Source organism: Microtus oregoni, unplaced genomic scaffold, assembly GCF_018167655.1.
Source record: "Microtus oregoni isolate MIOR12 unplaced genomic scaffold, Mior012 000165F_ref0000029, whole genome shotgun sequence".
Lineage (NCBI taxonomy): Eukaryota > Metazoa > Chordata > Mammalia > Rodentia > Cricetidae > Microtus > Microtus oregoni.
The window spans coordinates 743151-771009 of record NW_024544820.1 but is presented as its reverse complement, the minus strand read 5'-3'; the positions used below and the strand labels follow the sequence as shown (position 1 = coordinate 771009).

The window sequence follows — 27859 nt, the reverse complement described above, 5'->3', positions numbered from 1 at the left end:
CTTTAGAATGTGTTAGCTCTTTAGAAATGTACTTAGATGTGTCAGTGAGATAAAGGCTCCTGTTGACAAGTCTTGTGACTTGAGTTTGATCCCCAGAACCCACATGGTGAAAGGAGAGAACTGATTCTCCAAGGTTGTCCTAGGGCCTCCACAGGCGTGCTGTGGCATATGCCTGCAGACAGACAGACAGACAGACACAACGCACAGTAACAAGTTACTATCTGCTTAGTTATTTCCCTTGTCTATAAATCTATCTCCCTTGTGTCTCTCCTCTGCCCCGATGGCCTGGATGCCCCTTCTTTGTGTTTTCTCAGCTGGTTTTGATTATTTCCACCTTTGCCCTTGCTATATGGAAGAACAGTTCCACATTCACTGATCTACATATTACCTCCAGCTAACAAAAATTTCTTTCAGAAAGAGGTAGTGGGGAGTACTTGTATTTCCAGAACCTGAGTCAGGGGAAGGGTGGTGAATTCGAGTCCAGCACCCCCTATCTCATATGTGCATGCACATGCTCCCCTCGTTATTGTAGGAGTATGGGTCCTGTTTGAAATGTCTGAAGTGGGTTGAGAGGTAGCTTTGGTTAATTTTCTAAGTCCTGTTAGACTTACAGATTTAAAGACTTTGATTCAATTGCATGCCCTGTCCATGCACTGCCTCCAGGGACAGACGTGAGTAGGCCAGCCAGGAGATGAAGAAAAGAGAAATACACAGAGACACAGAAATAGGCAGGGTCAGTTTGTTTGGGCTCTCGGCTGGAGACACCATGGCACCCTGGAAGCCCAGTGTATTTACTGTGTAGATGTGAACAAAAAGGCGGAGTTAATGCATACCACTGAACAAGGCTTAGGCAGGTTGTTACACATCAATAAACAAGGAGGCAGGATGTATGGCATGCAGCTGGCTCAAAGACTCTGGTTTAGCTAAGCTCATTAGGAGTTGTCTCTGTGGGAGAGCAGTGTTCAGGGCGTGAAGGCTGAGGGGCTGAGGGTGCTGCGGTGAACAGTTTCTAAATACACTGTCAACATGCACACTCAGAATCTCCATGGGTCTTGGTGCTCATGTCAACAATGTACGTGCGCTCAGGATTTCACTCAGTCAGGTTTCCTCTGCTCCCTAAAATTGCACAATTATGTATGTTGCTTAGGTCATTTAAAAAACGGTTGGTAATTTCTGGAGAGATCCTGGTGGGCTTGTTTTCTGTTCCTTTCTGAAGACACTAGATAAAAGTTAAGATAATGGGGAAGAACGTTCTTATATTTGGTTTCTTGTACATTCACTTCTGTTCTGGAGCATGGCTGGGGCACTAAAAGTGTTGATATTATTGATGGATAGGCTAAACAGTTGTTCCTGGTTTCAGTAAATTGGTAGGTCAGCTTATAAGTTTAGAGGCTACGGCTTTACCAACTCAAAAGAAAACAACAGCAACAGCAACAACACCCCCCAACAGTGTTTAGAAAGGTTATCTCAAGCTATGGATTGTCCAAAACTATTACGTTCGATGTCATATATTGTCTCACAGAGCTTCCTCCCTTCCTTTTTATTAGAGCTCACTAGGGCCTTTTCCAAAAGTAATCATAGCTCCACAGGCTCCTACTACACTCCGCTGGAAGCAGGTATTTTTGAGACTCTTCATTTTCTCAAGGCCTGTGTGATAAATGTTCCGTTTTGATGCTGCCAGAAGGTGAACTGAGCTGTTGCACCAAAGGTTGCTGTGCTCAGCGAGGCGGTACTGAAGGATGATAGCTGACTTCTGACTTTTGCCCTTGGATCAGTGAGGAGGCCCTCCCTAAACGTGGAATGTTCAGCCACATGCTTTACTGTATTTATAGGCTAGGAAGGGAAGACAGAGGGGAGCCAGGGAGTGAGCAGGTTAGAGAGAAGTGAAGACATCAGCAATGATGGGGCTGTGGGACTTCGCCATAACTTTCCATTTGTTTAGGAGCTGTTCTTACAAATTCAAAGTCTTTTTTTTTCCTCCTAAATTGGCTAATGCCATGCCAGGTCCATTAAGTTGTGCTGCCTTAGCAGAAATGCCAGAGCTAGTATTTAAGATTACTGTGGGATACTTGTGCGACACTTGGGAGCCTTTGGAAAATAGAATTGTACTGTCCTTTGTGTCTTCTGGTTCACTGATCAAAGAAGGACGCTGGCATGTCGTCTTCCAATCTTGGAATGTAAAAGAAGCTGGCAGCTTCCTTTTTCCCTCCCAGAAGGTTCATTTATTTTTTTCTCTGGAAACAATTTGGGATATCACCTTTTATCTCGAGGTGCGTCTTGTCTCCTTCAGTGTAGCAGGTGCTCTCAGGCTTATCTCGTCCCTCTTCCTGTCTCTCTGTGAAAATAGGAGATTTCCTTCAGATTATTGAGCCTGGGCAGGCAGAGAACTCTGGCTCCCTCTCCAGCCAACCAGATCCTCCTCCGCAGAGGGGAAGTGTGGTAATGACATTATCTTTCCCCAGGCAACCACGTGTTCTCTGAGAACAGGATGTGGGGAGGGCTGGGGCCCAGTCACAAGGTGTGGGGGATGGCCGGGTAAAGTGGCTGGCATGTAGCCATGAAGGTTGGTGCGGGCTTCCTTGGATTTGAGATTAATTAAAAGCCCCTCTATTCATTCACAAGTGTTCACTCATGTGTATACCCCACCCCTACCAAAGGCATGGCTCTATTCTTACCCCAAGAAGGACATACCAGTGAAACACCTGTGTCTGTGAGCGCCTCATCTTTTGCCCTGCTCTCCAGTAAATGGGCCAGATCTGCTTACTGTACGGGCCCATTCCTAATTGATCCTGCCATGGTGTTGTTGAACGGCTTGGCCTTAGTAGGCAAGGAGACTGCCTTTGCTGCTCTTTCTCAGGGTCCTCGTTCATTTCCTACCCTAAGATGGCTCCTTAGTACACTGAGGTAATTTGCATGTTCGGTTTCGCTTTAGGCCTCATCTTCTTCCCCCCTGCCCCCATGGCTTCGGCTGGGTCCGACTGGAGATGTGCTGCTGAGGGTGGGGAAAAGAGGATGTAGCTAGCTTCCTGTGCAAAGGAGGGTGGGGCTGCCGCCTTCCTGCTTGTCTGCCCACCCAGCTGCCATTCACCCAGTGCTTAACTGCCTGAAGAGGTCAGCTTGGAATGACCAGAGGCCGAGGGAATCTGCCGGGCATATTGAAGTGGGGATTTGCTCACTGGTTCCTCTTTTCAGTGAGGCTAGATGGACCCTCTGAAAGCACCTTGGGAAGCCAACTAGTCTGACCCTTTATTTCAGGCAGGGAGATGGAGGATCCAGAGAGTACTATAAGGAATTTGTGGCAGAACCAGGATCAGTAGAGTTCTAGGAGGACCAGACTTGGAACTAACTCTTCATCCTCCCAAGATGTTAGTCGAGTGGGGTTCAAACCGGCCAAACTTCCTGGTGGACTGTGGCACCCTAACTTGTAATTGGAGGTTCCTCTGTTTCTTCTGTCCTGTCCTGCAGCTGCCTGGCTAGCTCAGGCGGTAAAGCATGAGACTCTTATTCTTAGGGTCATGGGTTTGAGCCCCATGTTGTACACTGTATGTAACTGGTCTTTTCCTGTCCTGCCAGCCTGAGATGCAAAAGGATCAGACCTGCAGGAAAAGAGGTAACAAGCCATGAGGCATGTGGTAGCACAGAGATTAGTAGAAATGGGTGATTTTAAAGATGAGCTAATTAGAAACTAACTACCTAAGCTATCGGCCAAGCTTCCAAAATTAATAATGTCTTGGTGTTGTGATTTGGGAGCTGGGCAGGACTGATTACACTAAGCGACAGCTTATGGCTAGAGAACACTTGATTTCTTAAAGTAAATGATAACAGGCAAGCTTTTGACAGAAGTATCTTTGTAATTTTAATGAAGAGAGCTTGAGAATGGCAAATAACAGTCAGTAGCTGTAGAAACGCAGGCTCTAGGTTTATCTCTGAATTTGCACTAGATGCTTCTTTTCTTCTGAGAAATGTGCTAATTATGTAGCCCAAGGTGGTCTCGAACTCATGACAGTCTTTTACAGCATGATGCTGCTATTATAGTTTTCTCTGGAAAGCCTAACTAAACAAATTGCTTTTACCTCACTGAACCTCTGTTTCTCCCTTCCATGAAAAGTTGCATTACTGCCTTGCCTTTGATGTTTATTCTTTGTCCCTTAGCTCTCAGAGCATCCAAGAAGGGGTGTTTGGTGTTTAAGATCTGCTCATTGCCTGAAAATTCCCCTGGGAATGATTATGTGTGGAATGTTTACAAGGCAGAGAATGCAGGAAGACTCTGACAGGGGCCTTAATTAGAGCATTTTGATCAATATGTTTTGGCTACTGAAGTATCTGTACCTCCCACTGTCTGGTTCTTAACTAGACGGAAGGAAGGAAGGTTGAAGACTCTGGACCGTAGCTCAGAGGTTTGACACAATTTTCTGATCAGAATTTCAAAGTTTCCATTTCCCCTGCCTGGAGCACCTGATCTGTTAGGTCCTAACTTCACAGTCCCTGAATGAGGATTTCTGAGCCAGGAAACATTTTGCACCTAGAAGCCTGCTTGTACTGTGCTCTGATCTCACCAGCATCTGCGCCAGAGTGTGTTTCTTTAAACTCAGGTAGTAAGTATCTCTTGGCACTTTTTGAACTATAGATTCCCAAGACACTCCTCTCAAGAGTCTGCTCCAGTAATCCTGGCTTGGGGTTCTAGGCATCTAGGTTTTTGGCTAATGACAGAAATGATGTTGATGAGCAGTTAAAGGGCACCATCTCATTAGCACCAAACAACACGTTTGCTACATGGGCATCATTTTGCTCATTTTACAGGTGGGGAGAGTTAAGATCCCTTGGCTCATTGCTAGTGGAGCTAGATCTTGTATTGATGGTTTTAGAATATAAATCTATGTTCTTCCTGATACTGAGATACTACTTTAGTTTGTGGCTTTAGGTTGTGGTTGTTGTTGGTAGGAAGGAACAGGCATGATGATCACTCATACTTTACAAACAAGGATACTAGGATGTAGAGGGATACAGTGACTATGGAGAGACACTGCCATCCTTGGTCTTTTTGGGTATTATTATGTTCAGCCTTGAAGAGAGCCTTATACTAAGCACCAGCCTAGATGTCTTCTGGTTAATTTTAATTGTCTGTGTTTCCCTTCAACCAGATAGTTTTCTGGCCAATTTGTCATTATGAGGCTTGTAATTAATTATCTTGGTGGCTTTTAATTTCGGATGGTCAGCCCAAGAATTCAAGATGGCTGGCCAAGTTCTGACCCAAGAAGCCAGAATGAGCAAGGGACTCTTCCAAAAAATTTCCTCAGGTGATTCTATTGAGTCATTTTTAAGCCTACTTTATGGTGGTTGGGATACCAGCTGAGATATTTAGGATATGTTAGTAAGTTGTATTGAGTGGTAAGGGTTAGTAATACAAGACAATACAGGATAAAAAAAAAAAAAACTCAGGCAGAATTCAGAATAAGCAAGGAAGGCAAGGCAGCCTTTGAAGAGGGTAAAGTATTATAAATGCTCTGCTGTGTTCACTAATCCTTTATGACTCTGTTTCTTGGGGGAATTTCCTATCTCTCCTGAGAGAGAGAACATTAAAAAAAAATTCTGGGCCAGGCTGTGTGGTGCATGCCTGTAATCCCAGCCGCAGAGTTGTGAAGGGCAAGAAAATTAGGAGTTAAAGGTCAGCTCTGACTACATACCAGGTTAGAGGCCTGCTTAAGCCACAGGAGATCCAAATAGATTAATAAATAAACGAAGAAATACATGCAGAGATAAATGTGTCTCACTGTTGTATATGGCTTTGCATTATCTAAGTGACTTAGAAATTTCATTACATGGTAGAATTTGCACTCAAAGAGTTCTAGAAGGGTTCTTTTGAGGCCTCTGGTATTCAAACAGACTTTTGCTTTAACTCATCCCTACAGAGAGGATATTCATAATGATAATGGCACAAAGGAAGGGGAGTAAATAAGCCTCCTAATCTATTTATGATAGACTAGGTACTTTCTTATCTATTACTTACGTTTAGTCTTTCAATAGCCATGTAGTGAGGTTGAAATTAGTAAAACCACTGTACAGAAAATAATTTTTTGTTTTGGCAAAGCTGCGGATAGAGCTCTGGGTCTTGCATACTAGGCAACCACACTGCTACTGAGCTGCACCCCAACTCTGGAAGTGAGGGTTAGAAAAGGTAAAAGAGTCCCTCAAACCTCTTTCCACTCCCTTCCCTTTTGCTCTTGATAGACCTGGGGCCATTATTCCCAGGAGCAAGCACTTTCAGTATTGGTGGGTTCCCTTTCACCAGGTTTGGAAGTCTTCTCCCCACCGAAGTGGCTAGGAAGTCAACCTTAGCCTAGCCCTGGGCTTGAAAACAGTACTTTCTTATTAATTAAATTTTTTTCATTTATTTTGCATACCTACCAGAGTTTTCCTCCTCTCTTTTCCTCCTGTCCCCCTCCAGCCTTCCATTTGCCCCCTCCCCATCCACTCCTTCTCTGTCCCCAGTTAGAAAGGGGAAGGCCTCCCATGGGCACCAACAAAGCATGGCATATCAAATCAAGGCAGAACCAACTCCTCCCACTGCATTAGAGCTGGATAAGGCAACCCAGCATGGAGAAGAGGTTCCCAAAAGCCAGCACAAGTGCCAGGGGCAGGTCCTGATCCCACTGCTAGGAGCCCCACAAACAGACTAAGCTACACAACTGCCATACACATGCAGAAGGCCTATGTCAGTCCCATGTAGGCCCCCTGGGTGTTGGTCTAGAGTCCATGCTCCCATGAGCTCAGATCAGCTGTCTCTGTGGGTCTCCTCCCTTGTCATGCCCTTGATGCCCTCTAGTTCTTAGAGTCCCTCCTCTCTCACTTCAACTGGACTCGGAGTTTGGCCCAGTGCTTGGCTGTGGATCTCTGCATCTGCTTCCATCAGTTACTGGATGAAGGCTCTATGATGACAATTAGGGTAGTCACCAATCTGATTACGGGGCAGGCCAGTTCAGACATCCTCTCCACTATTGCTAGGAGTCTTAGTTGGAGTCATCCTTGTGGATTCCTGGGAGTTTCCCTGGCACGAGGTTTCTACCTAACCCTCTATTGAGACATCTCTTTCATTACTCTCCTCATCTGTCCCGCTCCCATCAGGTTGGGTGGAAAACAGTACTTTTTGACTAGGCCAATAAGCTTCCTCCAGGCCCTTCAATAGTTTACGGATCCCGGTTTTAGCAACTGTAACACCTAAAGACACAGGGCTTGGCTGGATTCTGCTGAGCAGTTGAAGGAACCTAAGCTTGGTTCAACTTTATTGTTTTTCTGAGACATGATGTTGAAGGTTGAGATGCTGTATCCCTAAGAAGAGGGAATAGAGCCCTCTTCTGGTGCCCTGGGCAAAGCCGGCATCTTCAGGCAGCCAAAAATGGTCTGTCTCCAGTCTACAAACAACTTCCTGCAAAACTTGCTGGCGGGAGCCTGGGTCAAGTAGGAAGCTGACTGGAGAGAGTGAAGGCCAGCTGGGTGTGGTTCCAAATAACAGTTTCTCACATTTGGATGCGTGTGTTATTAATGATGGGCTTGCTTCCTTTTCATTTTGCCACTTTCAGAGTTGTATGGGGCTTGAGGGACCTGTTATTCTTTGCTACCTAGGTATGACCCCGTTTTTTTATAAACTATTTTATTTTTATTTATTTATTATATTATGTGTATAGCATTCCTTCCACGTGTGCCTGCAAGCCAGAAGGGGGTGCCAGGTCTCATTACAGATGGCTGTAAGCCACCATGTGGTTGCTGGGAATTGAACTCAGGACCTCTGGAAGAGCAGTCAGTGCTCTTAACCTCTGAGCCATCTCTCCAGCCCGTCCCCGTTTCTTTTATCCCCATTTCTTTCTGTTTTTGCCTCCAGAGAATTAGGAAAGATTTTTGTCTCCCTAGAATTCATGCTAGTGCATTTCTCAGCATGGAAGTTAGATCTGCCCCCTGTTGAAAACCCAACTTCCAAATAGTGCCAGCTTTGGGTTCTTAGTGGAAGCAAACTGAAGCTGCCTCCTCCGCATAGTATCTCTAGATGCAAAGGGACATGTATGGAGGGGCTACTACTTAGGAGATTGAGGATGGCATGCGGGCTTATTAAATGTGCTGTGGGGACAAGAGCCATTCTTTTCAAATTCAATCTTATTATTTCTGGTGCTGGAGAGGGAACGCTGGTCTTCGTTAATCCTTGGCAAGCCTCTAGTGCTAAGCCACACTGCTAGCCTAAACAGGCAGATTTTAATCTCTCTTCTCACACTGCACGGGAGCTGTATGACACCGGGCCAGTGCCTCTCTTGCCCGTACCTCACTATTCATATTCAACTGTTGGCTTTGAGTCAAATGATCACCGAGGGACCTTTCAGGTTTTAGAGTTTGTTATTCCACACTGTTCATCGTTTTGCAGACTAAAGGGGAGAAGCTCTGAAGGGAGAAAGCAGGTGAATTTCTGGGGAATGGCCATGCTAAGGGCACTGTGGGCCACCCCGTGTGACTGGAGGAAGATAAGAGCTGCAATTGGCAATTGTTTGTTTCTAGGGCATGTCTAGACTGATGAGCTGCTTTTGATTAGTGAGACTGTAATTAGTTGCGCGCGCGCGCACACACACACACACACACACACACACAGAGAGACACACAAACACACACACACACGCACACACACACACAAGTAGTTTCTTTCCTGACTTTCACATGAGAGGAGTAGCAGGGGAAAGGATTTGAGTCTGGAGCTGAGCAAAAGTCCGTGAAATTGAGGCTGCATTGAGGAAGATGACATCATCGTTTCTGATTTTTGTCATCTTAAGCCTTTGTGCTGAGCTCTTCCCCCACACTGATAAGGTGGTTGTGTTCTCGCTGCTGAAAAGGTTTAGTGCTCCAAACATGGTAACCGAAAGAGCAGCCCTCCAGTCTCTAGTGTGCTCTTGTCTGTCAGTTGAAATGCTTCTTGGAATTTTTTGGAGGGCAGGGCTGAGCCAAAACAAATGAAAGAGACTGTTGTCTCCTCTGCCGTTTTGGAGCAACTCGAGTGGTTGGAGAACTAATGTTGAGTCATGAAGGTATGGGTGTGGGTCAGTGGGGATTGGCGTGGTTCTCTTTTATAAAAACTATGGGCAGCAGACACAGGCATAGGGAAAGTTAAGCCCAGGCAGGTCTGGAAAGGTCTGGGAATAGGTCAAAGGAGAGGGAAGGGGTAATCGCACCAGGTACCATTTCCAAATCACTAGGGAGAAAGCAGAAAAAGTTGTTGCGTAGTGAATGTGTGTGTGTGTTTGTGTGTCTGTGTCTGTGTGTTTGTGTTAGAGGAGGGGCATGGTGAAGGACTTTCCAGCTCCTGGGTTGCAGAGTCAAGGCAACTCTTGTTTTCTTCCTAGAGAAAAGAGGGGCTTGAACCTGTTCTGGGATCCTGAGGATCACGATAGACCAGGCCCTGCTGCTGGAAATGCTGGGGGAAGGTGAATCTGTTCACACTGGTGACTGAGGAAGAGATTGGAGTTCTGGGGTTGCCCTAGTAAGGCTTGTACTTCCTCTGGCTCCTCTCCTCCCATCATAATTGTCTTTCTTACATTATCAGTCCCCTTGAAAGCCAAGAAAGAAAGGCCACTCCCTCAGAATTCAGAGATGGCAGGTCGTCGGTGAGGCTGTTGAGCCGCCCCAGAGAGACAAGGAAACCCTCCCTACCCAAGCAGTGTTTCCCAGATGTCCCCAGGCTTCCTATGCTGCAGTGTGTGGGCTTTGGCAAAATAGTTACCAAGGCAGTGTCTGAAGAGAGCGGTGAAATTGCCATGACTAGAGAGGTGGGTGGAGTTATGGAAGGAGCTCCAGGAATGTCCAGAAGACCCGCCTCCACCAACTGCTAACAGAGGACATTTGGCTTCAGTGATGTGAACTGAGCCTGTGGGTGATGGGGCTGGCACAGGGTTGGTATCCAATATGTGTCTGTCACCTGCCCCTATATACTTCAGTTTTTTTCACTTACGAACTGACAATATTTACACTCATCTTTCCAGCGAGTTAACGTGATTATTTCTCTCTCCTTCTCCCCCCTCCCTCGGGGGGGGGTCATCTATTTTATATAGTTAGGAACGCCCAACAGGTGGGGGCAGATTACGGCCGGACCACTTTGCCGTGGAGGAGTGCTGCTTCCATGGGTGATCCTGGCTCTAGGGAAAGGGAGGGTCTTTTATTTGAAGCTACTGGACACATCAAGAAAGCACCCCCAGCTACTGCTGCCCAGACAGAGTCAGCGTCTGGCCTGATAATGTTTCAGGCTAACCAACTTGGGTGTAGGAATGATTCTGGTGAAGGCTTTCGATGGGAAACCACCAAGATGAGTTCATTTGCACAGAGGCTTCCTGTGGGAAGTATCTATGTTCGATTGTTCAGCAAGCTTCAATGGATATATTGTTCTTGGGCTAGAGGTGGGAGGGCCAGTGGATGTGAGAGGATGACACACTCTTGAAATTCGTACCCATGGTGTTTTTTTTTTTTTTTGTCTTGATCCTTAAACGCTTCTGTTCTCCAGAGATGCAGTCTTCGACCTCAGCCTATGTCTGCATACTCAGGCCCTGCTTAGGCAAGGATTTAGCTGTGTAAACAGTTCTCTCTACTGCGAATTATGCTTTAAATTGCTACTTTACCCAGATCAGCTCCTTTATTCCCTGCCAGGGAAATTTTTGCTGGATTTGGAAGCTTCAATTTCAGGGTTTTCAGAAAATTTCTGAGTGTATTTATGTGTGCATGACCCTAAGTGTGCAGAGGTCAGGGGGCATCTTATGCTAGTGGGTGCTTTCCTCCCAACATACAAACGCATGGCTTGAACTTGGGCTCTCAGGCTTGGTGCTGGGCACCTTTAACCGCCGACCACCTTTTTTTAAACCTTCCCAGACAAGATGCCGCCTCAGTGAAATAGAAGGGCCAATTCCAAAAGGAAGACAGTAGGTTCCTATGCCCAGAGGGCCGTATGTGACATACATGGGTCTGGACTGTAGCTTGTCTTGTCTATGTACATCTTACATTATCAAAGAACAAATCAACCTTCCCCAGTTCTCTTACCATCCGCATCACTTTTAGGCTCCATTTATTTTACTTAAATCTGCTTTCCTCACATTTTTTTGTTTCAGTTTTTCTATTTTGAGTCTCACTCTAAAAATTAATCCTGTCCTTGGAGATCTATGGAAAAACCACCTTAACATGACTCTTAATTCACACAAAAGATTTTTCTGTTCTGCGTTTCAGGGACTTCCCTGTGTAGTAGCATTGCAGTTCTTTGGTAATTCAGTAATTGCCTCAAGGTCAGAGAATAGTTCTACAGTTCTCCTACACCCATAATTCTTTAAACACTGTGCTGCTTCTGTATTAGGTGAATTGAAATAAATTTCTAGGAAGTTCTTTAACCAGAAATCCTTCTATCCATGAATAACATTTGAAACAGGAAAGGCCCATGAATGTGGACACAGTTGGTCCTCAACCAGCTGTGGGTTGAAAATATTTGGGGAAAAATTGTGTGTGTACTGAACATGTGCAGACTTTGTATGATTATTCCTGAAACAACAAAGAATAGTAGTTATTTACATAGCATCAACATTGTATTATAGCATTGGTTTATGTTGTCAGAAACTGAACCCAGGGCCTCTGTGTGCTAAGCTGTGGCAGTAATACTGAGCTACATTCCCAGCCCTTATATCTGGTATTATAAACTATTTAGAGATGATTTAGAGAAGCCAAGAGGATGTATTTAGGTTATATGCAAAGGTTACCACACTTGAACGTTTGTGGAGTTTGGTGTCCATGGCGGTCCTGGAAGCAGTCATTTACAGACACTAAGCCAGCTTTTGTTTTCACTAAGCTCTAACTTAAGAGTTATCCTTTTAATTATAAATATAAGCAAAAAAAATTTAGTATTAGTGGTACCTATGATACTGTCATCAGTGGAAGTCTTTAGACATTTAGTTATTCCAGCTCTCCCAAAATATCATTTAGACTAAATTTAAATTTACAGTAGTGCAATATCTATGTTGTATTCAGAAGACTTGTCACCCCTCCCCTGGGACTATTGACAAGGGATGCTGATTGGAGGAGCAGTGTCACTCCTTTAAATGATGTAGCCACAGATGAGCTGTCCTTGCTGTATTCACAAACTTCCCATTCATGCTTGGGCAAGGAAATCCAATTAAACTCAGTGGACTAAACAGAAAAAAGAAGCCATAAAAACAAGGAGAGGGCCTCTTTGAGAAGAAGTGCTAATGGAAGATGGAAGGGGATGAGAAATGTATGGATTTGTCAAAAATAAAAATATTCTAAAAATAAATCACAGTAGTAATTATTAAGACCCAATACTCGATAATGCGAGGTAACTTAATATGGTATATAAGTACACATTATTAAATTTGACATCTGTTTCAATATAAATTGTCTCCTTGTATTTATTTTATGCCTTTAGAAATATTCTGATACGTGTTCCATTGGCTTTGCTAGATTGGCAAGAATGGTATCTGACATAAAAAGGTCAAGAAATGCCCTCTTTTCTCTCTATGTGTACTGTGTTCAGGCTGCCTGTGCCTTCACCCCCGTACCATCCATGAAGCCTTGTGCATGCTGGATAACTGCTCTACCACTGAACTGCATCCTTACCCCTATATCCGTCTATTTTATAGCCTCTTATTTGATGGCTATTTATGTAACCAGCATTTTCTTGTGCCAACTTAGAATTACGGAGATGTAATTCTAGAGTGCTCACCATTACACCATAGAACCACACAAGATGTAATTCTAAATTACAAATAAATATTGAGATGCGAATAAACCACTGTATTAGAAAGGCCACTATCCCTTGCTCATATATTCCCTCCTCCTCTCTTCTACTGGATTTCTGCAGCTTTTTCTAGTGTTTGGCTGTGGATCTCTGCATCTGCTTCCATCAGTTACTAGATTAGATGAAGGTTCTATGATAACAGTTAGGGTAGTCACCAATCTGATTACAGGCAAAGGCCAGTTCAGGCACACTTTTCACTATTCCTAGGAGTCTTAACTGGGGTCATCCTTGTGGATTCCTGAAAATATCCCTAGCACCTGGTTTCTCCCTAATCCCATAATGGCTCCCTCTATCAAGATACCTCTTTTACTGCTCTCCCACTCCATCCCTCCCTCAGCAGGGCCATCTGGTTTCCTCACATTCCCATCCCCCATCTCCTCCCTTTTACCACCCCTAGGACCCCAGTTTACCCAGGAGATCTCATCTAATTCCCCTTTCCCAGGGCGATCCTTTTGTCCCTCTTAGTGTCTGTCTTCTTTGTTACCTCCTTGGTCCTGCCTCAACTCAACTGCCAGGGTTTGTTTACTCCCTGTGGGAGGCCTTACCCTTTCTGAGGAGTGAATTGGAGGTGGGCTGGGGGAGGTGAGGGGGCATGGGAGGAGGGGTGGGAGGGAGAATTGTGGTTGGAATGTAAAATGAAGCATATATATGAAGAAAGGCCACTATCCTCATTCCTCTCTTAGTCACTGCTTTTTTTTTTAATTTTTTGGTTTGCTTGGCGTGTGTGTGTGTGTGTGTGTGTGTGTGTGTGTTAGGTGTATATGCATGCTTGTGTGGGTATGTGCATGTATAGAGGTGACTTGCTCTCTCACTGTTTTATTTTATTTGTACGAAAAGGGCTCTCCTGCTGAAACTGGGGCTTATTGATTGACTAGGCTGATGAGCCATCGAGTTCCAGGAATCTGCCCCCCTCCACCCCTTGCAGTGCTGGGACTGGAGACACGCACCACTAATACCAGCTTTTATGTGGGTGCTGAGGATTGAACTCAAGTCCTCATAATTGCACAGCGAGAATTCTGCTCGCTGATCCATTTCCTCATCCCCATTGGATAGTTTGCTGTCACTTTTCATCCAGCACAAGGTGACTTGAGGTCGTATTTAGCATGGCAGCCCTTTCCCTACAAATTCTAGCCCACTGGACCTTTTTCTCCATACTGTGTGAGGACTCATTACTATAGGAAGCCTAGGGTAGCACCAAGTAAGGTGGCTAACCTCGCCTTACTCACAAGGCCCTTGATTTACTTGTTCCTACCTTCAGGGCCTTTCCTGTTTCATTGTCCATCCTGAAATAGACTTCCTCCCTGAATCTCTGGTGAGATTTATTTACAAAGGTATTCCTTGGGTCTGGTATTTATCAGAATTCTTTAGCTGGCAAAATGGTGTCTGTTTCCAAGTTGGTGCTACCAACTTTTGTGCTTGGAAAAAGCCCAAAGTTACAAAGACTTAATAAGATTTAATATTATACCTATTCCATGGGGATTTACATCTTTGGCAATTTTATATTTTGGTTTTTCCTCAATAATGTGATTTTTTTATAATTTAAACAAGGGAGAAAACACAAAGCCTAACTAGCACTAGGATATTATTCCATTTATCTATCTATCTATCTATCTATCTATCTATCTATCTATCTATCTATCATCTATCTATCCATCTTATGAAGCTGAACTTATATAGTATATGAAATATTGTTTATAATTTATAACATGTGTATGTGTAACATGGAAGCACGTGGAGTTCAGAGGACAATCTCCAGAGTTGGTTCTATTCCTCCATGTGTGTCTGAAGGCTTCAGTTGAGATCATCGGCTTGATGGCAAGCACCATCTTTAATAGCCTAAAAGCATGAGATTTTATAAAGTCTGGACACAGACCTGTATTCAGACTTCCACTTACTAGCATTATGTATATGCATCTGTGATATAATATAAGAATATGCTAATATTTTTTTATTTAAAATATTTTTGGATTAAAATATACTTAGATCATTCCACCCCTCCCTCTTTCCTCCTGTCTGATAGTTTGGTCAGTGCCTGGCTCCCTCTCTTTGTGGTCGCACGTTTCTGTTGTCCACACTCACCTCTGCTGATGCCCCCGTCCTCTCCTGTGCCCGGAGAGAACAGTGAGATACAAATACAGGAACTGTTAGCAGACCGAGGCAGTATATAGAACAACACACTTCACTATTAGAATGATCCTTAATCATTGCTTTGATGTCTGTCTGCCCTTGTGCAGATGAAGGAAACTAAGGCCCCCCAAAAAAGATAAGAACTATTCATGTTGGTAAATTGAGACCATTATGCTGCTAGCATTGGCACCCAGTTCTAAATTTGTTTTTAGTTTTCCAAACTTTCATGTATATAAAATCATATTTGTGTGTGTGTGTATAAACTCATGTTTGTGTGTGGACACCTTGTATACATGCACACACACTTTGATTATATTCTTCATGTTGTCCTTTCTTATCCTCTTTACCTTCAATAGTTTATTTTTGTGCTCTACTGCATTTAATTAGGGTTTCTTGCATGAGCACATGTTGGAGGTTATTTACTTGAGCAAGTACAACTTGCCAGTGGCTGCACCAGAATGACCCCTCCCCCTGCAACAGCTAATTGCCTAGAGCTCCTGGGGGGGGGAGTTGGAGTTGCCTTAGCTACCTCCCTATCCCTGCTGATGTGCCCAGTATTGTGCAGGTCTTGTGGAATGTGCTCAGTATTGCTGTGAGTTCATAGTTGCAGCTGCCATGCCGTATCTAAAAGACAGTGTTTACAACACTCCTCTCCAGCCTCCAGCACTTCGTACCATTTTCTGTGATGTTCGCTAGGCTTTAATTTGGAGTGGGTAAATGCAGGGCCAAGCACTTAAAAACCATTTAGTCTCAGCACTTTGACCAGCTCTGAGTCTGTGTTAACTGAAAGCTATTGCAAAAAGAAACTTCTTTAAGGTTCAGAGTGAAGCTAGTCTATGGATACAAGCACATGTTTAGAGGCCACTTTGACTACATGGCTATTAAGTAAATCAGTAGTAAGTAGTAGGTTCCTCACTAAGGCGTATGACCTCCCCAGTCATGGGCTTTTGAGCGGGTTTACAGTATTGAGCATGGCTTCCCTCCTATGGAGTGGGTCTCAGAACCCACTTTCAAACAGAAAGTGGTTGGTTACTTCCATGGCTCTATTTCAGTGGCTCTCAACCTTCTTAATGCTGCAACTCTTTAATACACTTCCTCATGTTGTGGTGACCCCCAAACAGAAAATTGATTTCATTGCTACCTCATTACTATAATTTTGCTCCTGTTATGTATTGTAACATAAATGTTTGCGTTTCCTGATGGTCTTTGACCCCTGTGAAAGTGTTGTTGAACCCACCAAAGGGGTCATGACCCCTATAGGTTGAGAACCGCCACATCAGTGGCACCTTTTGCTTGCAAGGTTGCTATTGTAGCTTGGAAAGTCCACAGCAGAGAACCCAGTATTGTTTTTTAATTTTACCTTGTTTCTTCAACTATCTCCTAGTGCCATAGACAAGCCAGGCTGTAGACCAGAGGTAGGGAAGAGAATGCGGTGACCTGGAAATGGCTGAAAGAAATATAAACAATATTTTCTTCCTCTTTGTAACATACTGATTTACATTCGTGTTTGCCTCTTGGTGAAGCAGCGTCTCTGGCTGTGTTTTTATCTTCAGTAATGTGGTTGCGAATATGGTTAGGATATGACTTATGTCAATATTTTACCTTTCTCCACACCATTTTCTTATTTACTCAGCTTCTTGGCATTTGGATTTTTTTCCTTCAAAGTTGAACAGAGACATTTAAAGCCAAGGAACTAATTTGCTTTCTTTCATCTCATCTTAGATCAGTGTGCGTGTGACCACCATGGATGCAGAGCTGGAGTTTGCCATTCAGCCGAACACCACTGGCAAGCAGCTGTTTGACCAGGTAAGGGAGGCCTTGTTCCTTAACCACCTCTTTTGCTGGTAGGTCTCATCACAGTGCGGACTACCTACTCCTGTGTTATGGAAAAGGTCTCTTTTTCTACTTGCCCTTCCAAGGAAGGTAAAAACAAAGGCTGATTCCAGACTTGATTAAAAAGGAGGCAAAGTATAATTTTGGCAACTGAAATCTCAATCTCACTGCCCTAATAATCCTATCCTTGATCCTGAACAAAGGAGACAAGAGACTAGGAATGTTATTCTATGCTAGATTTGTTGAAAAGATGAATTTATTTTCTTTCAACTTTGAAAGATATTTATGTCTGTCTGTCTGTCTATCTATCTATCTATAGACAAGTCTCTTTTAAAAAGCCCAGGGTGTCCTTGAAGTTACTACCTAGCCTAAGCTGACTTTTAACTCAAAGTCTGTATTCGCCAGCTTCCCAAGTGCTGGGATTATAGATAAGTGTGTCTCTCCATGCCTGCAAGTTCCCCTCTTACTTCCATAAGCAGACTGTGGCATGCGTGCCCATGTACATACACAAATATGAAAGAAAGGGGGAAAATTCATCTTTATATGCCTTTTGTTTTTATAAAAATGTAATATTATTTATATCTTTACCATTATCCAAAAAACCCTGATTACTGTGACATATAAGGTTGCACAAAATACCAGATCAGAAATAGACAAGACAATAAGAAAGCCCAAATATCTTGGAAGAAAGCATTATGTACAAAAACGTGGCAGAGTAATAAATGATGGGTCCCCTTCTAATACTATGCTTTTTGTCTCATTTATGAACTAGAATTGGGAGAGAGGCTTGATGATCTAATTTTGGATTTAGTTGGAACTTATTCCTTCTCTGGAGTTTGTTTTGTGTTTTTGTTTTGAACAGTGTAGGGTAATCACTGATGGTTAATTTGTGAAAATACAAGTTAGTCTGAGGAACTTTGAAACACCTAAGTAATGTTTTGACATTCCCTTAGCTCACAAGTAATTACAGTACTAGTCTGCAATGACTAAATGCATTTTGATTATATTAAGGTTTTCATGTGGGTTCTATATTGGAGAGCTTTTAAAGGGACAGCCTAATGAATTGGCAAGAACACTAGCTTGAAAGTCAGAAATTCTGATCTCTAGAACTGGCTTTGCCACTAATTTCTTGCTTCCTGCAAACATTTCTTTTCTTCAAGGCCTCGGGTTTTCAAGCTGTACATGTTTCCTCAAATTTGGTTGTCTCTCAAAAATTTATTTCTGCCCCTTTTTTGACACATCTGCTTCTCTCCCTTCTGTATTTTCATTGTTCAGATGACCCTTTTCTGTAAAAAGAAAGGAAATGCCACATTTGAGTTGGTAGGAGAAGGCAGCTGGCAGAACATCACTTCTGGATTGGCTTCTAGCAGTCCATGAGACAAACATGAGGAGACCACATAGACTCCTGGGTCACTTGTTTTAGATAGTAAGGTCTGAGGAAGAGGTGCCGCGGGGAGAGTATCAGTCATGGTGGATTTTACTTTGACCTCTGCTTAGACTCCATCCAGAGTTCTGATTCTACTCATCTCCCAAACCAAATGCTCCTCCTTCCTGCTCTTACCACTGGGGTTTGTCCTTTTGCTTTAAAGGGGCTGGCTGATGAAGACACGGCTTAGAGTCTGGGGCAAAAAATAATCTGTGGGTCAAGCTTTATTAATTTCAAAATGCCTCTACTTGGTAATTTATTATTAGTATTGATTTGCTTTATGCACTGTGCATGTAGTTCCATGGGAGGCTACTATGGCTACGAGCCCTGGGCAGATTGGAATGGTAAATTTTTGTCGGGTGTGGGGGGTTCTTAGTATATAACTCTGGCCGAACTGGTACTTGTTATGTAGTCCAGGCTGCCTGGAACTCAGAGCAATCTCCTGCCTTAGCCTCCTGACTCCTGGAATTACAGACGTATGCAAGCATCCCTGGCTAGCATGCCGCTCTTAAGGTTATTGCCTCCCACACAGAGCCCTGAAGAGATTTTGATCTTTCATAATCATTGAGAAAAGGAATGAGAGAAAACCCGGATGATTTATCACCCAGACAAACAGTGTCTTGAGAAGCATATTTATGAGCACCTACAGTAGATTATCCCTGGTAGGTGCTTGAGCTGAAATTTCATTCAGATTAGAGTGACTCTGAAGTTGAGTGTGGTAGCCTGTATTCCCTGAAGACCCAGGCAGGAGGATCAGGAGTTCAAGGCCCTTCTCGAGAGTATAGTGAGTTTTAAATGAGGCCAGCTTGAGCAACAGGAGATCCTGTCTCAACAGATAAATGAAAAAGTGACCTTGAGTTCTATTATACAACATGCTGACTATTATTAGCACATTATATTCTTTAAAAAAATGGTGAGTTGGGTTGGAAGTGATAAACATGTGAGGTTTTACATATAACTGGGTTCCTTAATCATCACGATGCTCCTGTCCCTAAGAGGAAACAATCATACCTTGGTATGTTGGAATATGAAGTTTCAAATGCAGTTCTGAACAGTCATACTTTTCTCCCACTGCACTGCACTGTGTGGAGCGAATGAGGGCGTTAGAGCTTGGGGATGTCTCAGAGAAGATGTGTTTTCTATCCGTAGGTCCCCTGACAGGCTACCAAGGTAAAAAGAACACAGCCACTCTCTGTGAGGTCAGAAGTATCAGAGCTGTGATATCGTCGGTGAAAATTGTCGGAATAAAGTATCTGAACTTGACAAGATACTAAGCAGCTGTCTGTCTGGAGATAGAGAATGAGGATGCACAGGTGGTGGGAGGATGTGAGCTCTTCCCTTTCTGTAGCTTGATAAAGCCCAGGGAAGAAATCCATTCTATCTGACTTTGAGACCCATCATTCAAGGAAGCTCTTCTGCCGGAGCTGGGGCTTGAAAGGAATTGAATAACGCTCTAGGGCTATTCTGGAACTCAGCAGGCTTCTGACCAGAGAGGAAGTAAAATAAAGAGGAAGCATATATCTTGGCACTGGGTGATAAATAAAAGCAGTGGGAAAGCGTAGCTTGAGGAGGCCCAGGGCCTGGTGGGAAATAGGAATGGGGCCCACAATTGCTACCACTTACTTCGGTTTCTTTTTTGTGAGTGTGCTCTCTGCCAGGAAAGAGAAAGAACACGTTTTGCTTCAGGCATGCGGCACTTGCTTGCTTTAATCTCTTAAGGCAGATTCTTCAAATGGCTTCTTCTTGAATTTTGTACCGGCCACTAGGTGGCAGGGCCACCACTATGAATAAGACTAGGTTTGCCTTTTGAGATTATAATATAATTACATTTCTCCCTTCCCTTTTCTCTCTTGTACAAACCTTCCCGTATACCCCTGCCCACTCTCCTTCAGATTCGTGGTCTCTCTTTTTCACTAATTGCTATTGCACATATATATGTATATAGAAATCCTGCCTGGCATCTCAGCCATTCTAATAATTGATCTTTTAAAAAGCCAAACGTATGTGGAATGTCCTGGGAGTTCAGTTGTGGGAACCGTAAAAATCACAAAGCTTTCTGATTCAGTAAGGTACTTGTGACTGGCTGACTTTGCATTAGGACTTTTCTGGTTTTTTTTTAATAGGACGATTAACATCTATTATGACACTAATATGAGTAGCAACCCCGTTCTACAGATGAGGAATTGAGGCTTAGTGAGGGGGAATGTTCTGCTTAAGGTCACGTAGCTCTAAGGAGTGGTATAGCTCAAGCTTGAACCTGGGAAGACTCTACTGTTTCTCAGTGCCTTCTGTCAACTCTGCCCTGTGTGAGCCCCCTTTGTTTAGCCTCTGCCCTAAACAGAAGCTCAGCTCAGTGACATCTGTTCTGTGAAGAAGACGCTCACTGGAACACAAGCTGTGTGGAGCAGAAGAAGCAGAGGTTGTGGTAGCGTCTTACAGATTTTTCCAGTTAAATATTGATTTGCTTTTAGATGGGTGGCGATGCAGCTGCTGCCAAGCCTGTAATAGAATCTTAGTGCACCTCAGATGTCTGGGCTTTGATGCAGTTTTGCACGGAATTTTTCATGCTGTATTTTTCTTAAGGCTCTGGCCTTGCTTCTGATGCAGCTCTGGGCTTCTGAGATGGCTCACGATGCCGCCGGTTTCTTACAAAGATACACGAGGAAGGTGGCACTGACTCTTGAATTGATTTCTGCAAGTAAAAAAAGAGATGAAAAGGATTCTGTCTTATCCCCCGAAACGCCTAGAAATTAGCAACGATTTTCTTAGAGGCAAATCTCTTCCTTTTATTGGACTTCAGTGTTCTTTCCTGGTAGTTTTTCTTATTATCATCTGTAAATTGCACATAATAATTGCTTTTCTTTTTTGTTGATATTTTTTGAGACAGGGTTTCTCTGTCCTGGAACTTTCTCTATAAACCAGGCTAGCCTCAAACTCAGAGATTTACCTATGGTCCCCTTGAGTGCAAGGTTTAAAGGTGTGCACCACTATGCCCAGCACAATAACCATTCTTAATGTGTTTTGGTATATTCACCCCTCCCTTATTCCCACTAGTCCTGCTGCTGGTCTCTTTCCTCCTCCCAGCTGTCCCTCTTCTCCTTTCCTGTCTGTCCCTGCCCCTAACCAGTGAGATTCCTTAGGGCCATTTACAGAAGCCTGGGTACTAACCAAACTGCCTGTAGATCTTCAGGAATGGGTGTGGCATCCCAAAGCCCTTTCCGTGACAGGATCCTAGCTCAGATCTTCCAGAGGTCTCATGTGGGTAGTCACAGCTGCTGTGCCTTCCTGACTGCCCTGACCAAAGCTGAGAGCAGTTGTTGTTATGTGTTGGGGATATGCACTTCATTTAACAGCAATTTGATAGGCACATCACTGGACTTCATTTTACCAGCCTACGCTGTGTTAGCCCTGCTTCCTCTCCACAGTCTATCTGGGGGAAGAGTGCAGAGAACAGAACAGAATTCACAGTTTCTATCGAGGCTTTTTTTTTCTTATTCTGCCAAAATGTGTTTATTGGGATAGCTTCCCACTCATCTTGATTCATTATGCTTTTAGTGGACCTCTCAATTCCACCATACCCCTAGGCCTCTTTGGTTATGATGGTCAACTGCTTAAGGGTTTTTGTTTTGTTTTGTTTTGGGGTTTTTGAGACTGGGTTTCTCTGTATATCTTTGGAGCCTATCCTGGATCTGTCCTCGTAGACCAGGCTGACCTTGAATTCACAGATATCCATCAACCTGTGCCTCCCAAGTGCTGGGATTAAAGGTGTTTAAGGGTTTCTTAAGGGCAATTTTGAGAAATACTAGCATAGGTCATATGAGCAGGGTGTTTGCTACCAAAGGGAGCAATTTTTTTTCCCTCAAGCATTATAAGGACTCTACTCACTGGATCCAGAGAGGTTTGTTCCTAAAACAAAGAGCTAGATACTTCTCTCGAACTTGAAAAGCAGGACCTTTCCTACCCCAAGCCCTGGCCCACTTTGACTAGAGGTCTTGGCTACTATAGGAATTCGAAATGAGTAATTCTGTCCTCAATTTCCTTGTTCTTGGAATTGGAAATAGATCCAGGAGTTGCCTGACCAAATGGCCCCCATCACTCCCTGGACCTTAATTGGAGATTTCCTTGTAGCCTGGAGGCACAGGTCATTTCTTTTGTCTTTGTTTTTTTCAGTATCAATTCTGACTTCAGACTGCATTTCCTTCCTCCCATATCCTCACGTTGGAACTTTAGCATAGGTTGAGAGACTGCTCATCTCTCCAAGCTCAAGAGCTTAAGGAAGTGGAAAATTCATATCATTTTGATTTCCCTATGCTCACAAAAGAAGAGGCAGTGTTCATATCAAAATCCCCTTCAGTCCTAGGTTTTCTGAGCTGCCACAACTGGCCTCTTGGTTTAGGTTAAGGCCAACTGTTTCTTTATCACTTTCTCTCTTGCTCTTCTGTCCCACTCCCCCAGTACCTAGGCATGTTAGCCCTATGGTCTGTACTGTCTTCAGTGGGTCTTTTTTCTCTCCAGAATCTGAATGTTTATGGAACTTTTCTCCTTCCCACCAGTTGCATTTCAGTTATAACTCTGAAACTACCGGGAAAAGTCAGAATTATTAGTTGGGTCCTGTGTTAAATGTAGGATGAGAAAGAGCTTTTTTTTAAAAAAGAAAAATCTTCCCATACCCATCCTTAGGTGTGAGATCATTTAACAGTTATTCTCCCGACTAGATAATGAGGAAGTTGGGGCCAGCCAAAGAAATATACGGGCTGCAAATGAAAGACAGAAGATTTTTGTTCATATTTCCTGATACGTGACATCAAAGTATAAAGAGAAAGTGTGACATATTAGGGACACGATTTCTCCTCAGAGTGATTATTGTACGAGATGGGAGAAGGTGTTGATTTGTTTATTAGAAAGAACATTGGTGACTCTGGGTCCTTGTTTTTATCTCTAATTAAGTCTCATAGATTTTCTGCTCACTGCATCCTAAAGATTTATTTGCATCCATTTATATCCAGACTAAAAGATGAGAACTGTCTGATGTGGCTCTCTCTAGTGCTGAGTGTGCCGGTGTGGAGACTGCACCTGGACCATCAACATGGCGTGCTAGAGTCAGGGCCCAAGAACAGACTCCATCATTACCCAGGAACAGCATAGCTTTGGGGTATGGGATGCTTGTACACTGTGCCCCTTAATTTGTCTTCTCAAGTGTTCTTCCTTGGGATATTGCAAGAGACTTTGTCTTAGATATTGAAATGACTCCCACTTTCTAAATAGAAAGGACAGTTATGAAATTTGAATTAATGACATTAATGACTGTCAATTCAGTCAATTATAATGAAGTAGTTTTTTTAACAAAACTAAAAAAAGCCTGAGTTGGGAAGCTTCTAGGTAGCTGGACAGGAAGAAGTTGCTGAACAGACATGGGATCCCTGCCCTCCTCCAGTTGCATGTCTGCACCTTTTCTGTCTGTTCATCTGAGTCTTTTTAAGTGCGCCTCCTTTGGTAATTTGAGACAGACATTTACCAGGAACTTGCTATGTAGACAAAGCTGTTCTTGAATTCACAGAGACCAGGGACCAGTCTGCCTCTGCCTCCCGAGTGCTGGGATTAAGCACAGCCCATGCCCCTACTTTTGGCACAGGCTCTCATGTAGCCCCAACTGGGCTCAGACTCTGTGTAACCAAGGATGCCAACACTGAACTTCTGATCCTTCTGCCTCCGCTTTCTCTTGAGGACTGGGATTACAGGCATGCATTACAATTCCCAATGTAATATCCTTTAGACTAAATAGAAAATCAGAAATAGCAAGGAACACATGAGAGTACCTCAGAAGGATATGATACAGGACTTAACCCAAGAATCTTTGTCTACAGCCTCTAATCCATTCTGGGAGCCGACAGCTGTATAGCGTTGTTGGAGAAGGCAGTGGTAGAGAATTGGCTTGATTTAGAAATATGACAATTTAAATCTTGCCTTTGTCACTTCTTATCTGCACCTTGGGCATATCGTTTTATTTCTGGGCTTTTAATATTACTATCTGTAAAATGCACATCACCTACTTCTGTCATAGGGCTCTTTTGAGAACTGAAGATGATAATGCATGTAAGGTTATTGATGTGGACCAGTGTTCACAGTAGTACTTAGTGGGGAAAGAAGCTGATAGCAATTCTTTCTTTTTCCTTTTTTGTTGTGTATTAAGCTTATGTTAATTGTAAAAAATAAGGGATTCGTTACATTTTCATACACGTGTATTATATTTTAATTACAATGACCCTCCTTTCATCCATTGGTCCTGGTCCCTTTTCAAAATAGTTTCCTTTCTACTTCCATGTTCTTTTTTTTTTTTTAAACTAAACTCCTTATATGACATTAATTCCTTTAAAAATACATTTTCTTAATTATTTAAGAAGTGCATACATGTATGCAATGCATTTTGATCATATTTACCTTCCTCCAGCTAAGTTTAGACCCTCTCCCCCCAATTTTATGTACTCATTTTTTTTAACCCACAGAGTTTAGTTAGTCTTGCTAGTACTTTCATAGGTATAGAGCCATTCTCTAGGGTACAGGAAACCTACTAAAGGTTTTCTACATCTCTGAAGAAAATGGATCCCACTGCTCCAGAAGCCATCAATTGCCAGTAGACATTAGTTCTTGACAGCTGCTCTCCAGACTAGCAGTACCTTAAACCCTTTTAGGGTAAATTAAGTTCCTTCCAGTTTTCTGTTCCTCGATTCCTGGCACAGAATAGCTATTAAACCGGTGACTGTTTTGTTTTTTCCAGGTGGTGAAAACAATTGGCTTGAGGGAAGTTTGGTTCTTTGGTCTTCAGTACCAGGACACAAAAGCTTTCTCGACTTGGCTGAAACTCAATAAGAAGGTAATCACTTACTGATCTGTCAGAAGTTCTTCCAGCTACTAACATATGCTAGTTAGCAAACCCAAGATCCTTACTCAGTAATATATTGAACAAAACAAGGAAGGAAACAGTGTTTAGAGTCCTAGTTTAAAAAGTTATCTGGCCGGGCGGTGGTGGCGCACGCCTTTAATCCCAGCACTCGGGAGGCAGAGGCAGGCGGATCTCTGGGAGTTCGAGGCCAGCCTGGTCTACAAAAGCTAGTTCCGGGACAGGCACCAAAGCTACAGAGAAACCCTGTCTCAAAAAAAAAAAAATAAAATAAATAAAATTTAAAAAAAGTTATCTGGAGGGGAGCAACCAGACTTAGTCAGCTGTCCTAAGTCAGATATGTCCATTTTTATGTAGGATTGTGTTTTCTCAGGTCTGCATGGCTGGTATTGGAGCTTCCAGAACTCCCACCCTCCTTTTGTATTTAGAGAAAGGGTTTCTTGTTGTAGGCTGATCTCCACATATAGGCTCCACACATAGCAGACGGTGACCTTGAACATCTGATCTTCCGTTTTTTTTAGAGTGTTGGAATTATAGATAGCCCAACACCATGCTCCCCCTGATTACTTTCAACAAAATAGAGGCAGAGGACTCAACTGAGGGAAGGTTGCTGAGTTTCCACTTTGAATTCTGAGCAAGATGGCCACGCCAAAAGGAGTGGAGATGATTCTTTATTTTAGACTTGTTGCAGACCTAAGCTTTTAGTGGTTTAAGGTGTTGAGATCCCTTTCTCAAAGCCTGTAATTTGTAAGAAAGAGCCCAAATACCGCCCCATGTAATGTCTGCAGATAACTAGCAGACTTTTCTCCCTATACCCCCAAACTGTTTGCCATTGACCCTAGAGGTCTCAATACTGTGCTCCAGCTTATTTTCCTGATTGTATCTAGAGGTGGGTCTCACTTCTGCTCCAAAGCTCTTGTTCTATTAAAGAATGGAGCTTTGTAAAATTACATTTATTTACTATGTCTGTGCATGTTTATGTGTGTGTGCATGCACGTCATGGGAGCCATGCCAATCCTCTCTTCCATTTTGTTGTTCCTTAAGATCTAAATGAGGTCATAGCCTTGGAAACAAGTGTCTTTACCCTCTGAGGCATGCCGGTGGCCGCAGCAGTAGCCACTTTTGCTGGACAAATTAGGAATGATTTTTCAGGCTTTTGCACAGTCATCTGGTGGCTGTCTAACCTAGCCAATTCTGTAGCTTCGACCAGATTTGCTCATCTCCAGTAGTTTATAGCGTAGGAGAATAAGATTCCCCAGTGAAAGTAATGCAGTGCTTCGGTGTTTTAGTTTTAGTTTAGTTTTGTTTCGTTTTAAATCACGAGGAGAGTGGCCTTCCAGCCTTGGGAGATTACCTGAACTTAAGCTCTCTCAGCGCTCCTATCATTCCCATCACAGACTCGCTCCCATCACCAGAGTCTATTGTTCGAGAGCCTCTTATTACCTCCGTGTTCCTCCCAGGTGACTGCACAGGATGTGCGGAAGGAAAGTCCACTGCTCTTCAAGTTCCGGGCCAAGTTCTACCCAGAGGATGTGTCTGAGGAACTGATCCAGGACATCACCCAGCGCCTGTTCTTCCTGCAAGTGAAGGAGGGCATTCTCAATGATGACATCTACTGCCCACCTGAAACTGCTGTGCTCTTGGCCTCCTATGCCGTCCAGTCTAAGTACGGTGACTTCAATAAGGAAGTGCACAAGTCTGGCTACCTGGCTGGAGATAAGCTGCTGCCCCAGAGGTGAGTTGGTACCCTGGTCTTCTTTGACCTAGCTAAAGTGGGTCATGGGTAACAACCAAACACTGGCTAATTCCCACTCCCTATGGGGTGCCAGAGAAGTTTCTTTTCACTAGGTTTTGTCTAAACACTGCTGTGCTGCTCAGAGACACATTTGCATATAGTCTTATATCCTATTGTATTTCTGGTCTTCAAAAAGCGTTTTTCCCCTTTGTCTCCCTGATTTCAAAGCTTCATTACCCTGGAGATCGGCGCTTACATAGAACCAAAGATGGGTTAATTTGTTTTGTCCTCCCCTGTTTCCATTTCTTTTGCACTGATGAGATTTTATTTTAGAAATTCACAGGAGAGAGAGAGAGAAATAGGCAAGCCACGGGTACCATTCTATACAGTGTTCTGATTTTGCAAACTACAAAGGTGAAAGCTCATAAACACTTAATATTTTTGTTTTAACATCATGACAGTGCCAAATAAACAAGGCAAGAGGTTTCCTTATTTTCTGGCTCAGGAAGGAGAAATACAGGGGTACTCGTTCTGATTCGCCCCATCTCCCACATTTGAGCCGGAACTGGCCTGAACCCCCAATGTATTGATGATTCTTTTTTCAACCTCGAAGGTTTTGTTTCATTTTGCATCAGATGGCTATTTATTTCCATAAGCCTTTGGATTAGAGCAGGAGAAGAAAAGTGAAGCAAGCCTGACTCAGGGATCCCTAGTGGAATTGGTGCTGTGGTCTGTGCACACACCATCAGGAGATCTTAGGGATAGGAATTGTGTCCCTGGAAACTTTTGTGGTCAGGGCCACAATGTCCAAGATGGCGTATTTAAAGCAGGCCTTGTTTAATAATCTGGTAGAATGATGGGTCAGACCTCTTGGTTCCTTCAGAGTAGTTTGGGGCTAATTCCCTGCACAGTACACAAAACTGTCTCATAAACACCAAGGGGATGCAGGAGAGAATATCTCTGCCTGTCTCTGCTGTTAGCCACTTAATATGGACTCCTGATGCATTATTGTTGAGTTTGGGGATG

General features: G+C 43.4%; 1 protein-coding gene and 1 non-coding gene across 2 annotated transcripts in view; one reads left to right on the top strand and one right to left on the bottom strand.

Moving 5' to 3' along the window:
* Positions 1-27859, top strand: part of LOC121445204 (moesin) — a 69656-nt gene that overhangs the window by 30084 nt on the left and 11713 nt on the right. Inside the window, exons 2-4 of the mRNA XM_041647228.1 lie at positions 16664-16747; positions 24976-25071; positions 26559-26833. Coding sequence (XP_041503162.1) covers positions 16664-16747; positions 24976-25071; positions 26559-26833 — 455 coding nt within the window. The remainder of the gene's footprint in view (positions 1-16663; positions 16748-24975; positions 25072-26558; positions 26834-27859) is intronic.
* Positions 25389-25501, bottom strand: LOC121445214. Its single transcript, XR_005973903.1, has one exon.